The sequence below is a fragment of the Pistacia vera genome, unplaced genomic scaffold, assembly GCF_008641045.1.
Source record: "Pistacia vera cultivar Batoury unplaced genomic scaffold, PisVer_v2 Contig40, whole genome shotgun sequence".
In the NCBI taxonomy this organism is placed as follows: Eukaryota; Viridiplantae; Streptophyta; class Magnoliopsida; order Sapindales; family Anacardiaceae; genus Pistacia; species Pistacia vera.
Genome location: NW_022196224.1, coordinates 1,082,058 through 1,097,349, shown reverse-complemented (window position 1 = coordinate 1,097,349; position 15,292 = coordinate 1,082,058). Strand labels below are relative to the sequence as shown.

General features: G+C 33.2%; 1 protein-coding gene across 1 annotated transcript; it reads left to right on the top strand.

The window, feature by feature from the left end:
- The first annotated feature begins 6,354 nt into the window (after positions 1–6,354).
- Positions 6,355–15,252, top strand: LOC116141568 (pentatricopeptide repeat-containing protein At4g04790, mitochondrial-like). The gene is given in 15 exon segments (XM_031427057.1): positions 6,355–6,634; positions 7,387–8,013; positions 8,117–8,296; positions 9,118–9,182; positions 10,954–11,082; positions 11,318–11,437; positions 12,666–12,776; positions 12,909–13,007; positions 13,099–13,218; positions 13,426–13,530; positions 13,932–14,096; positions 14,169–14,296; positions 14,381–14,453; positions 14,727–14,938; positions 15,045–15,252. Coding segments are annotated over 15 exon segments (2,622 nt in total).
- Positions 15,253–15,292: the final 40 nt, after the last annotated feature.

The following is a 15,292-nucleotide window of genomic DNA, read 5'->3' as shown; positions in this document are numbered from 1 at the left end:
TGGCTGATAAAGGTCAAGGGTCTGGCCGTTAATGGCTAGACCCATCTACTCCCGATATGACATTTTCGGCCATCAATATGGAAAAAAAATGGCCATATAGAGGCCTCCCGGTCATGGTGGGATGCTCATGGCGACTCCAGGTGACTTTCGACAGTGGTTTGCGATGGTGGCAGGTTGGTGGGGGTGAGTTTGTTATAAATTAAAGTTTTATATAAGAGGGGGTGTTTTAGTTAAATTTGAAATATTGGGGGTTAAAATAAATTATTTAAAAATTAATAATAAAAATAATACTATATTAATATTTAAAAAGAGGGCAATTTAGTAATTTAAATAATATACCCACCAATTTATTCCTCTTAACCAAACATACTAATATAACATACCTACCAATTTATTCCAACTAACCAAACACATTTTCTTAAAGATTCACAATAATCTTCAAGGTAATATAATATTTCAGTAATCCAACATTCCCAGTAATCTAACATTCTTTGAACCAAACGCACCCTATTAGTATTGAAAGATTACTGGAATCTTATAATACTTGACAATCAAATGTGGTAATCAAGTAATATAAGATGATATTGCCTCAGTAATCCCATATAACCACCAATCACCCGCTCCCATAAAGTTAAATTGTATTTGTAATCATGGAATTCTCAAATCTTTGGTTGGATTCCATCTTTTTTAGGGCTTTGGTAGGGTTTTGAGAGGGTTTCCAACCTTGAGTTTTTGCCCTAGGGTCTTGGTGGTGGTTTTAAAATTGGGTTTTTATTTATCAAGGGAAGATGCTTGGAAAGCAGCAAGCACAAATGTTGATTGACAAAAAAAACAAACAAAAAGACATAATTTTACACATTTTAAGTTGCATCCTAATAGAGTAATGCTATATCTGCAACTCAATCTCACAACCTTTTTTTACAACCCTAATATGGTAGTTGAGTGGCACTGTCACGTCAACTCCTATCATGCCCAAGACATTAAATGATTTTAACTAAACACATCGTTTCTTGGGGACGAATGTTGTTCTTTATGAAAGGAACGATCGTTCATCTCTAAGAAGCGGTCGTTTGTCTCTAAAGAATGATTGTTCCTTATGAAAGGAACGGTCATTCGTCACTAAGGAACAACCGTTCGTCTCTACGGAATGATCGTTTATGTTTAGTCAAAGTCGTCAGTTAACATAATAGTGTTAACCCTGTTGCCACATTAGGGTTGTAAGAGAAGGTTGGGAGATTGATTGTAAACTTAGTATTTTTCATCCCAATATTGTCCATTGATTCTATATGGTGTAATATAAACTTTTTACCACTTTTATTTGGACACAGAGTCGAGAGTGTAGTTATTTCCTATATTAATTTTTATTTTTTTATTTGTTTTAAAAAATTAGGCAAGAAATCATGAATAAAAGATATTCTCTTTCAACTAAGGAAAATTGAAATTTTGCTTAATTTGAACGGGAATTAAATTAGATGAATTTTTAAAATGGAGAAAATCTTCGTATTTGAATTTTTTATTAATACTTAAGGCGAAAAACAAATGAATATATAAATAGAAGAGATTTTCTGTTAAATATAGCTTAAAAGAATTGAGTGGTATTATTCAAACCACAATTCAACTAAAATCAAACTTCAAATAAACATTAACTTATTTTGTAAAAGGATAAGTATTAATTAAAATAGAGTATATAGATTTTAAAAAGGTATTTTTTGGAATAATTTATAAAACCTAATTTTATTGATAATTTTTGGTTTAGAATTCAGTGGGGACTTATATAATACCACAGTCACAACCGAAGTCGCTCAAGTCTGCAGACCCTCCACAGCCACACCCTCCTCGTTCAGGCCTATCAATGAGGTAAAAAGACTTAGAAGAGTTGTTTTTCTTTTCTTTTGAATTTATTTGTTTTAAATATAAGGGCATTATTGTCCAAAAACTTAATTGAACAAGGGTAAAATTGTAATGGTGGATTGATGTAAATTGTTTTTAAAACAATGGCATTATTGTCCATAAATTTTATTAATAAGGGATAAAATTATAACAAAAATAAGATAACAAAGTAATCTTATAATACCTAAGAAAATGAAGATTAGCATATTGCTTCCAATATTACCAACAGTAATTATTATGGGGGCATTTGGTTAGAGGTTATATGGGATTTATGGAGTTAAGTCATCTTATATTACTTGATTACCATGTTTGGCTGTCAAGTAATATAAGATATCGATAATCTTTAAACATCAATAGTGGTTACTATTGGTAATATTAGAGATAATATGATTACCTCCATTTTCTTAGGTATTGTAAGATTACTTGGGTAATCTTTTTTTTTTTTTTTTTTGTTATAATTCTATCACTTATTAATAAAATTTTAGGACAATAATGCCCTTATTTTTAAATTTATTTACATGAATCTTGCTTTTACTATTTGACCCCAATTAATTAACTTTTTCGACAAAATTACCTTTGAAATCAAAACAAATTTCAGCTTACCGAAGCCACCACCCCACCCACCTGCTGCCGCCTGATGCAAGCCAAACCACCGTCGACCGCCATGGGAAGTCGCCGAAAGTCACCTGGAGTCGCCGTGAGCAGCCCACTGTGACCGAGAGGCCCCGATATGGCCTTTTCGGCCATCAATATAGCCAGAAACAGCCATATCGAGAGTAGATCTGGCCGTTAACGACCAGATTGATAGGTATGGCCATTAACAACCAGACCCTTGGCCTTTTTCAGCTAGATCGATAAAGGTCAAGGGTCTGGCCGTTAATCTAGCCAGAAATGGCCAGAATAGATCTGGCCATTTCTGGCAAGATCTGCTCCCAATATGGCCTTTTTGGCCTCAATATGGCAAAAAATGGTCATATCGAGGCCTCCCAGTCATGATGGAATGCTCACGGTGACTCCAGGTGACTTCCAAAGGTGGTTTGCGGTGGCAGTAGGCGACGACAGGGTGGTGGGGTTGAGTTTGTTATAAATTAAAGTTTTATATAAACGGAGGTATTTTAGCTAAATTTGAAATATTGGGGGTTAAAAGATATCATTTAAAAATTAATAATAAAAATAATATTATATTAATATTTAAAAAGAGGGCAATTTAGTAATTTAAATAATATACCCACCAATTTATTCCTCCTAACCAAACATATTAATATAATATACCTACTAATTTATTCTAACTAACAAAACACATTTTCTTAAAGATTCCCAGTAATCTTCAAGATAATATAGGATTCCAGTAATCCAACATTCCCTAAATCAAACGCACTCTATTAGTATTGAAAGATTATCGGAATCTTATATTATTTGACAACCAAACGTGGTAATCAAGTAATATAAGATGACGTTACCTTAGTAATCACATATAACCTACAACCAACTGCTCCCATAGAGTTAAGTTGTATTTGTAATCATGGAATTCTCAAATCTTTGGTTGGATTCCATCTTTTTTAGGGCTTTGAGAGGGTTTCCAAACTTGAGTTTTTGCTATAGAGTCTTGGTGGTGGTTCAAAAAATGGGTTTTTATTTATCAAGGGAAGATGCTTAGAAAGCAGTAGGCACAAATGTTGATTGACAAAAAAAACAAACAAAAAGACATAATTTTACACGTTTTAAGTTGCATCCTAATAGAGCAGTGCTATATTTGCAACTCAATCTCACAACCTTTTTTTACAACCCTAATGTGGTAGCTAAGTGGCACAATCATGTCAACTCTCACCACACCCAAGGCATTAAATGACTTTAACTAAACACGTCGTTTCTTGGGGACGAACATTACTCCTTATGAAATGAATGATCGTTCGTCTCTAAGGAGCAGTCGTTTGTCTCTAAGGAATGATTGTTCCTTATGAAAGGAACGGTCATTCGTCACTAAGGAACAACCATTCGTCTCGATAGAATGACCGTTCATGTTTAGTCAAAGTCGTCAGTTGACATAATAGTATTAACCTTGTTACCACGTTAGAGTTGTAAGAGAAGATTGGGAGATTGGATTGTAAACATAGTATTTTCTATCCCAATATTGTCCATTAATTCTATATGATGTATTATAAACTTTTTACCACTTTTATTTGGACACAGAACCAACAGTGTAGTTATTTGCTATATTAATTTTTATTTTTTTATTTGTTTTAAGAAATTAGGCAAGAAATCATGAATAAAAGATATTTCCTTTCAACTAAGGAAAATTGAATTTTTGCTTAATTTGAATGGGAATTAAATTAGATGAATTTTTAAAATGGAGAAAATCTTCGTATTCGAATTTTTTATTAATACTTAAGGCGAAAAACAAATGAATATATAAATAGAAGAGATTTTCTGTTAAATATAGCTTAAAAGAATTGAGTGGTATTATTCAAACCCCAATTCAAATAAAATCAAACTTCAAAAAAACATTAACTTATTTGTAAAAGGATAAGTAGTAATTAAAATAGAGTATATAGATTTTAAAAAGGTATTTTTTTTTTTTTTTGGGAATAATTTATAAAACCTAATTTTATTGATAATTTTTGGTTTAGAATTTAGTGGGGACTTATATAATACCACAGTCACAGCCGAAGCCACTCAAGTCTCCAGACCCTCCACAGCCACACCCTCCTCGTTCAGGCTTATCAGTGAGGTAAAAAGACTTAGAAGAGTTGTTTTTCTTCTCTTTTGAATTTATTTGATTGTCATTGAAATAAATTCTTACTCGTGATATCCATGGCGAGACACAATATCATTAAAATCCTGTACATGGGATTTCATATCAAAAGCGTATAAATATTTGTTTTATTGAATCTGATTTCAAGGATTGAGAGTTATAGATACATGTAAGTTTTATATAGATGTGATCTATGTGATAAGTGGGGTTGTAACCTACCAAATTCAATTATTGCATGTTTATTACTTTGATATTGGGAATTATATGGGATCTTTTTAATTGATGTCTGTATACTAAATTATTAGTTTGTGATATTAGTGCCCATCAGTTTTTTTAAGAGAGTAGAGGGAAGATGGTGAGAAGTGGGGCATTGGGAGCTTACAGAGATTTGATTAGACTCACAAGGTATTCATTTTTGACAATCTACGGAAGAAATATGTAAGAGATTCAACAAGAATCGCTATGTTAATTTTGATACCGAGATCCAGAAACTCCTTGAACATGCATGTTTATTCTCTCTTCGGATCAAATCTTTGATTGTCCAAGCTGAACTCAATCAAAGTGATGGCTATCGGTACGCTACTCATATTCCTTTTTATCTGTTCTGTGAGACAACATTTTAATACTTCGACCTTGCAAGAGAAATTAATTTAACCCTTAATTTTTTAATGCTAATAATGGTTGATGCAGAACTGAAGCCTAAAGTGAAGCTGCTGGAGCCACACGTGAGATCCCTTCTAGAGAAAGCCTCGAAGCTTCGTCGGAGGAGTTATATTGAAAGTCTGGATAACTAGTAATTTTTTAGTTCTAGTGAGTGACCAAATTGCTCCTCATCGCTGGTCCAATTCTACAAATGGTCGAAAAAAAAAAAAAAATTTGAGATTGGTTTTTGATTGAAAATGATGGGATCATAAAGTTTGGAACTTTGTTTAATTTGTAAGTTTTCATGTAAAATTTAATTATAATTCCACAATTAGGCACAATGATCACTATTAGATGCATCAACACAAAATGAAGAACCATCACCCAGAAAGAGAGATCTGTTTCCGAAATCATCAATTTCTCTCCAAGTGTCAGTTTCAACATCCACTTGTAAAATCCGAAATGCATACGTTTTCAAGTTTCCCATTCCTAGTCGTATTACCACTGGGAGCGATCCTCCTGATTCTACTATATTCACGTATCTCTTCCGCCGCCCTTTATATTTTTCTATCCTTTCTGCCTTCACCGTAACCGGCACTGCTGTTCAAGTTGAAGCTCCGGTTGGAATATCACAAACTGTTATGTGACCAGGAATTAATATCTATACCATAAAACCCTAAAATTATTTGACAGTAAGCCCAATTAGTAAATGGGTTTAGAATTGATTTGCAAATATTGGAGTCTAGGTTGGGCTAGATCAGGTTAGATTTACTATTAATGCATATTATAGTAGTAGAGAAACTTAATGTGAGAAAAATATTATGAGAGAAGAGAGAAAGAGTGAATGGCCGTCACTGCTATTGTATTGTATTGATGCAAATTTCTGAAACTCAGTAAAATTTTCTACATTATCTTGAGTGCTGAACTTAGTTCTTATATGCGTAACGAATCAGGGTAAATTGATCTTCTTCTTCACTTTTCTAGTTCATTATTCCGTGTGTTTTGAGGTTATTTTTCAACACAGAATCCCTTCCCATTGTCCAAAAAAAACGAAACTCAACCAAAATCAAATGCCACGCACCAAAGCTAAAAATTTGAGTTCGCTCCTTCAGTCAGCCCTTAAATCCACCACTAAATTTACACCAAAGCCCTCTTCTCTAACTTCACCGGCCGCCACCACCACCGAGGACCGCCCCTTGAATTTATTCGTCTCCTCTCTTGATTCGAAATCTGCATTGCTTTCCACTTCCGTCGCTTTTTTCTCACACGACTCTTCAAAACTCAAATCTAAAGAATTCACCTGTGACTTTGGTGTCGCTAGAGAGGAACTAGAGGAGGACTCGAGTTCTGGTATTTTTTTTATATTTATTTTAATCAGAATTTTTTTTTCTTACAATACCAAACTTAAACAGAAGTAATTTTTTAGGTGGTTGGGAACTCAGCAAAGGCTAATTTTTCTTCCTTTTTCTGAGTATAAGTTTAATTGTTTGGTTGCTGAGACAATTGAAGAAAAGGGATGGGAGGCAACTTAACTTTAAATTTTATTTTTTTAATTTCTGGGTGGTTGGGAACTCAGCAAAGGCTTCCGCAATTTATTATTATGATTTTTTTTTTTCTAAAAAAAAATTTCTAGTAAGCCAAACTTTGAAGCAGTAGTTGCCAGACAATTTTGGCATGTTTATGTTATCTCTTTCGTTGCTCAGAATTTTGAGAGATGAAATGGAAACCAGGGTTTAATGGTTTATGTTGTTTTGGTTGTGTTTGAGGACTCGACTAAGGTGTTTTCTTTTTTCATTCAGTGAACTCACTCATTTCAATTATTTTTGCTTGCCATTTGAGTGTACTTAGAAGTAATTGGATTGAACTATGATGGTATTTGATTTGATTATGATCCACTAAAGTTGTATACAGCGGCAGTATTTTCCATATTGCGTGGTATGTTCGTGTAATTTATGGTATAATGAATGAGTTAAAAAAATGAATTGTGTGATGTTACGAACTCAAAAGAAAAAGTGTTAACTCCTTTTCCTTAATTGAATGTGGAGCTCGTTAGTTGTTATTCAAATGTTCTAATTGGTTTCATTTATTCTCTTACTTTGCAGTTGATGCTACGGTTAGTTCGCCCAAGTCAGGAGGGACTAATAATGCTAATGCTTTAGAAACTGAATTAGAGATACAATCGTTTTCTACCGTGTCTAACATCAACATTTCACAACTTGGAAAAAAAGTCTTGCATGAGAGGAGACAAAAATGGATTTCCAAAAATCCACAGACTCATTGTTTTGAAAAGTTAGTGAACCTGAGTGCAAATAAACTGGGGACTGATGCTACTCTTAATGTATTTGGTAGATTGGGGCGAGAAAATTGTGTGAAAGAGTACAATTCGTTAATAAGGATCTGCATTGAGCGGGCTAAGGATTGTGATTATGAAGATGTTGCACTAGAACAAATTTGCAAAGCTTTTCAACTTTTCAATTTAATGAAGGAGCAGGGTTTTCAGCTTGAAGAGGAGACTTATGGTACACTTCTTATGTATTTAATTGACATGGGTATGATTGAAGAGTTTCATTTTTTCCGTAAAGCTATTGATAGTGGAAATTCTCGTTCGGATCCAAGACTAGGTTATTATGAGATGTTGTTGTGGATCAGAGTCAATGATGAAGAGAAGATTCAGGAACTCTGTAACTGCACTGCAATTGATTATGAGGGAGACCATTTCAACTTGATAGGCAATGAGATTTTTTATTTCATTATCGTTTTGGTTTACCCTTTTGTTTTAATAATTGCCTACTTTGCATTACTGGGCTTACAAGATTCAACCTTGCATTACAGAGAATTACTTGTTAGCACTTTGTGAAAGCAAGCGAAAGCGTGAATTTGTGCAACTTCTAGAGACTGTGGACATAACAAAGGTTTCCTCACTGGACCATGTGATGAGTATTTTTAAATTCTTGGGGAGGCTAGTGTTGGAGTACTTTGCAGAGAAGTATCTTGTGGAATTAACAATATCTGGTATGTACATGGTTTTTTAATTTTCCATGATCTGGAAACTTTTTATTAAGCATTTACTAAAGGCTTATTTACACAACCTCTAGATATGTTTGGGGAATTCATATCTGAGTGCAGGAACAATTTTGTTGCTAGTGTAAGTGACAAAGTTTTAGGACAAAAACTAACTTCAGTTGCAAAATAGGAGCGGAATAACAATCAAGGAGCCTTAAATTAAGTTGCTAAATTAGTATGAGTCTAGGCATTGAATCCTGGCCTCTTTTTTACACATAATGTATTTAATAGGAGAGAGGCATGCCTTGGGTCTTCCAATTTGGGGCTGGTCACTGGTGTTAATCTTTCTATGGGGCTATTGTCCATGCCAAAATCTACTTTGCTAGGGACTCTTGCTTTACAAATCAGAATTGAGGAATATAAAATAGGGTATAAGATTATCTACTAAAGTTTTACTATGACATCGGTAGAGAACAAGACAAACTTGATTTCTTAAGCAAAGAAATTATTTGTTTATTTCTTTGCTGTACTTTTACAAAACTTATTCATATTTAATATCATGATCTTCTAAAATTGTTCCATGACTGTATGTATTTATCTAACATTATAAAATTATGTAAAACTTTAATGATATTCTGGATGACTTACTTTGAGTAGTTCATTATGTAATTATTTGTGTTGATGCACCTATTCTGTGTCTTTCATATGTATCATAAACAATTAAGTTCACTTACCTTATATGTGGAATCTATAATAGAGAATGTGTAGGTTTTGATAGAAGACTTGGAACTTGTTATTAATAAAGCTATCCATGCTTGGCAAAATTACAGATTATGGAGCAGAGAATGTCTCAAATGTCATCTTTAGCTACATCTCTAGCATTCCAAATTTAGAGGTGAGAAACTTCTCATGAATGCTCTTGGTAATTTTTGAGAGACCATGATCCTATGAGACACCCTTAAGTTCACATGCAGTTTGCCTTTTCATTTTAAAAACTTCATTCTACTTTTTACTTCATATAAGACTTAGGACACTCATGAGCTGATTGGTTTTCTGGAGGGAAGTTAAAATTAAAACCCCTTTGGTGTGCTAAATCAAGTAAACCCTAAGTTCTCAAAAGAAATCATAAAGCCACGTTTAATTATGGCTTAACTGGTTGGAGTTTTATTTTTTGTATCTTATCTTATTAACAAATTCTAATTTGTTTCAATTGTGATAGATTCTTCTGAATAATATATTTTGGTATGATAGACAAGCCATAGTGGAGTTGTTTCATTGAAATCTTTCTCTCTTTTTTGTGGTTTGAGGGAGGTTACTGTTTCTAAATGCTCCATTTGGACCTTTTTCTTGTTGAAATGGTTTGTTTTTTAAGGTAACACTTTGGAAAAAGATAATGGCCTATTTGTTACATTATTTGAAATATTCAAAATAAGATTAAATCAAATAGAATAGGATTCTGAGAATGTATTTGGTACATTTTTGGAATTTTTTTAAAATATTTAAATTATTTTTAACCCCTAACATTTTTTAATTTAGCTAAACACCCCCAAAATAAAATTTTATAAATTAACAAAAACACCCCTACCACCCAACCGACTGCTGGTAGCTGGCCACTATCGCCGAATAGTGGTCGGCTGGATCTGGCATTTTCCAACTAAATCCACTTCGTATTTGGCTGGAAACGACCAAATCTCCTACTAGAATCTGGCCGTCGTCAACAGCCAAATCTCTAGTTGTTTCCGACTAGATCTATGGTGGATCTAGCCAAAAACAGTGATGATGATTGCTGGCGGCGGATAGTGGCTTAGGTGGGTGGGAGTGTTTTTGTTAATTCATAAACTTTTATTGTAAAAAGTAATTGCTAAATGTTTTGAGTTGAATAGAGTAGGATTGAATTTTGAATCAAATAGTCAATATTAAAACAAATAAGTTTTTTTTTTATTGTTTATGATAGGATAGGATAATAGAATAGAATAGAGTTTTAAAAAGTTGAACAAACAGGGGGAATGTTTCTAGACCCTGCCTTATCAGTTCAGTTTGCACCATTCCTAATGTGCAAACAATGGAAGAATCTATTTTTTGTCAACTTTGAAGGGCTTATACTAGTTGACCATCTTTAGGCAATACTATTTTTTGTCAACTTTGAAGAGCTTCTACTAGGGTTTTTTTTTTTTTTTTGGCTCTCAATCTTATTTATCTTAAAGTTTGAGAAGATTACTTTACCTGGGACATTTTTTAGGAAGCCAATGTTTAATATCATTTAAATTGATTCACTCTTAATGAGTATCTATTCTGTTAGTCAAGTTTTATGGGTCTCTATTTGTTTATCTATCAATCATCCATGCAGATCGATACATACCCCTCATTTTTTAGGTCATCAATTGAAAAATTGTATTTTCGCATACAACTTGGGAACTTAAGAGTTACTTGACAAATTTTTATTGTAGGATACTCATTGCATCTTGCCTACAATCAACATCTTATTTTATGTTGTATGAGTTATGAATTTTGTAGCATCTAAAAGGCTTTAGTTATATATTGACCTTTTTTTTGAGTTATGTAACTTTTTTGTCGCTTTATGCGTAAGCAATATTGCCTTAAAAACTGATCAGTTTACATGTGTTTTTCATTTTTGTTTTCTTTACATATATTGTTGTAAATTCAAGGTTGAGGGTATTATTTCAAAGTTTAGAGACTTGCATGCCAAGCTGGAGATCAAACCTTCTTCCGCATCATATGAGAAGCTCATTGCTTACACTATAAACAGAGTTGCTTATATTTATAATTATGGCAAGGTATGAATCTAATTTCTTTGTAGAAGGAGAGATCTAAAGGAAAAATGACTAAAAAGATGAAAAAATTTGAACAAAGTTTTTTTAGGATTATGATGTCATGTGAATTATTGAAAAATTGTTATCCCTCCCTCATTTTTTAATCTAATTGTGTAATCATACAGTTTTTTAATTTTTATTGCTATTTATTTGGCAGAAAATTACAATATAACTAATATATGTTTGATTCCTTTCAAAGCACATTGTGGCTGTTAATAAAATTGAAGAATTTTTGGATGAAATTTTTGGAGCTGGATCAACATTATCCACAGGCACACTTATTTTGATTGCTTGTGAGGACAAGGACGTGTATGAATTGGTATGTAGGTTTGACTCTGACCATTTTCTTCTGTGCAATTTAGGGTTATAAATACTTATTTTAGGTTGTTAGGACGTACTAGTAATCAGAAACACGATTTTAATAGTTGAATTGTTGACTGTGATTTCAAGAGTCTTTGTATTTGTCATGTATAAAATTCGTTTTTTTGGTCTTCTTTGATATGTAAAATTTTAGGGTGTATTTGTTTTGTTATTTTGAATATGATTTTTGAAATAGTATTGGTAGGTAGAGTTGTGTGATTATTACGAGGTCAAATTTAAAAATTACAAAAAAAATTCCCCTAAATTTGCTAATTTAACTAAACACCCCAATATATAAATTTTTTGTAAAATGACAAAAACACTCCCACCCACCCACAATGCCAAATTCGGCCACCATAGCCAAAATCTGGTCAGAATCTAGCATTACAGCATAGACCGGTCGGATCTGGTAGGTCGTGCGTCGATGTGGCCTTTTTCGACCAAATCGGCGTATTACCGGCTAGTTCCAATCGTTAGTACGCCATTGTGATAGATTCCGGCCACCACCGACGGTAGTTGCCAGAATCTGGCAACTATGGGTGGGTGGGGGTGTTTTTGTTAATTTATAAAAAAAATTGTTGGGGGTGTTTTGTCAATTAACAAACTTAGAGGGGTTTAAAAGTCTTTTAATTTAGGATAGGATTTTGAAAATAGGGAAAGAAATGTGCATTTGTATTTGAAATAGTGATAAATAATGAAACAAACGAACCCTTAAATATCCATTTTGAACATATGAACAACCAATTTTCATATAGCCTCTTATAAAAAATAATTAAATAAATAAACAAAGGAAGTAGGAATGAAAGTGAATCCATCATGTTTGAAATCAAGTAATCCTGAACTCTAGTTCACTGGAATTGTTGTGACTTCTGATGGTTAGCTTAATTGTCTAATTATTGTCATATTACTGATCTTTGTTGGTGCACCACGTTGATCTAAGCGATGGTGTAAGGAGATAAAACCATAGGAGATGAGTTGAGCAATGATCTAAGGCTCTCATAGATGTTAGCTAAATTATACGCTTTTGCTATGAAAAATGTGCCTTTTAGTCTAAACTATATAGTACTGGTAAAAAATAAATGAATAAATAAAAACAAGAAGAAGAGTCATACATATTCATGCATGGCTAATCCTTGGTGTTGTTTGAATGTATTTCTGTTGTGTTTAATTATCTGTTTTTATTTCAGGTTCAGCTATGTCAGGTTCAGCGAATCTATTCGGTGATCTGCCTTCATAACTTGAAGCCAAATAGTGAGACCTTCAGGAGCATGATAAGTTTATGTGTAAGAAGGAAAGATGTAAGTAGCTGCTCATATCTAGCTTGTGTTGATTTTTATTTAAATTGTGATATGCTAAACACTTGAGTATCCTAATGGTTGAAACTTAAACATTATACCAGTTTATGTTGAAACTTTACTGTTCCAATATAGTTTGATGGTGCGTACGCAATGCTCGGTGATGTAAAGAAAATGAATTTGATGGTAACTGCAGACACGTACAATGCTATAATGGTTGGCTATTTTCAACGGGTAACTTCTTCGCTCTCAATATATGCTATTGAATTTATGATTTTTGTCTCATTTTGTGTTTTGACTTACTATATGGCTAAATGCGCTGTAGAAAGACACGGATGGTGCGTTAAAGGTGCTTCAACAAATGGAAAAGGCAGACGTGAAACCAAATTCTCAAACTTTCAGCTACCTGATACAAAATTGTAGCAATGAAAAAGATATTATCAAGGTAGTTTAAGATTCTTGTTTAAACGAAAAGTTCATTTTGTCCTTTTACCTATGAAGAGTAGATACTATTTTATTGTTATTGATAAACAGTTTTATGATTTTCTCCTAGGAATGTTTTTTTTTTTCTTTTTTTCTTTTTCCTTTTCATCTTATTGCCAAAGATGGATTTCGCAGTACGTGATGTGATAATTTTGTTGTTTGCTTTTAGTATTATCACGGAATGACGTGCTTCGGAGTTCAAGTTACAAAGGATGTCTTCATGGCACTTATTAATGCATATGCATCTTGTGGAGAGTTTGAGAAGGCAAAACAGGTATTGGCGCATGTCATATCTTGATTTTGCTTGAATCCATTGAATGCAGAAGTTGTTTCCAATTAGTTATCGGAAATATGAGACTTGCCTGCATGATTTGATTTTTATGTTGCTGCTTATTGGATAAAAACATCTATGCTTATGATAGACTAGTCTGCATGTTTGATTCGATGCTGCTACTGTTTCTAGATAAACATAAATCATCTTCTCCATTTTGTTACTTTATACAATTAATCCATGGACTCAGATGGTGCGATATACATCTTCACTTGTGCCTAAATCAATTGCATTGCTTTTCTTGATTTAGTTTAGCTAATAGTAAATTATTTTTTTCCCTAAAGGTGTATCTGGATTGAATTGTCAATTTATGATAATCTAATATATACTATTTTCCATAATAGGTGATCTTAGACAAAGGTATTCCAGTTTAAAGCCTAAATGAAATTAAAGGATCACTTGTTGCAACTCTTGCATCGAATGGACAAATGTTTGACGCCTTTGTCATATATGAAGAAATTAAGCAAGCTGGATGGAGATTGGAGCCTGAAGCTGTCATAGCTCTTATTGTAAGTTTTATATAGAGATATTTTGTATTTCATGCTTTGTAAATGCATTGACAACATCTTTTCTTATCTTAGGAACAACTCCATTCTGAAGAAGATTTGGGTAGATTAATTCAGCTATTGGAGGAATTGGATGATCCAAACAATTGGAAGTATTGTTGCCATAGGCTGATCTTGCACTGTGTTCGATTGAAGCACTTAAGGTCCAGATACAAAACTCATTATTTTTTTCTTTTTCAATCAATTTACTTAACCAGTTTGCTTATGTTAATCTTCTTTCATTCTAGCTCTGCGATTGCTTTGCTTAAGCAACTCAATGATTATGATGATGAATTGGCTGGAGACTTCTTTTTTCTTGAGGTTTGCTCCTTTTCTTTTCTTGTCCATTTGTAATATTGCTCTAAATAAAAACATTGTTGGTCAGCAGATTGGTTGTTTGGAAAACATATTATAGTAATAGTATATGCAAACTTATAATATCTATCCGTTTCCATGTTTATCAATGAGTATGCTAATATCATGTGTATACTTAGAATATTGTAAAATATAAATTTTCTTTGTATATTTAAGGTATGATTATGAATGAATGTGATGAATCTTGTATTTTGTCATTTCAATTTTATGACTATGTAGGTATTTCATCTCATAGAGGAAACAGAGCCTCCCGATTTACAATTTGGCTTAGACTTGCTTCGGTTCATTAAGAATGAACTTCACTTTGCTCTATCATATGAGTGGCTTCGGTCTCTTCGCAGCATTTTTGTGAAAGAGAAAAATATACAAATTTCTCGTTTGATTTGGAAAGAATTTGTGACAACAGATTACAGTTATTTAAGTTATTTATAGTAAGATATGCTTGTTCTTATTTTTATGTTTATATTTTTTTTATGAATAATGAGAGTTTTATCTTTCTCCATAACTTATAATAGGATGTTTTTCAATTTTTTGCAGCATGTATGAAGACCTTTTGATTTCAGGTGATCATCAGGGTGCACGGAAAATACTTAGTAAAATTCCAAAAGGCAGTCCGAATACCAATGAGCTGATCAATGCTATCCAGGAGGTGGGCAAAGCCTGGCAACGCCTCTCTCTGGGCTCGACCCAGGGGCCCAAGGGGATTCCTCAAGCTAGGCCGGAATCCCCAGGCCCAGCCCACTAGGATGAGTTGACCCCACTCCTACTCCACCACGAATTCGGGG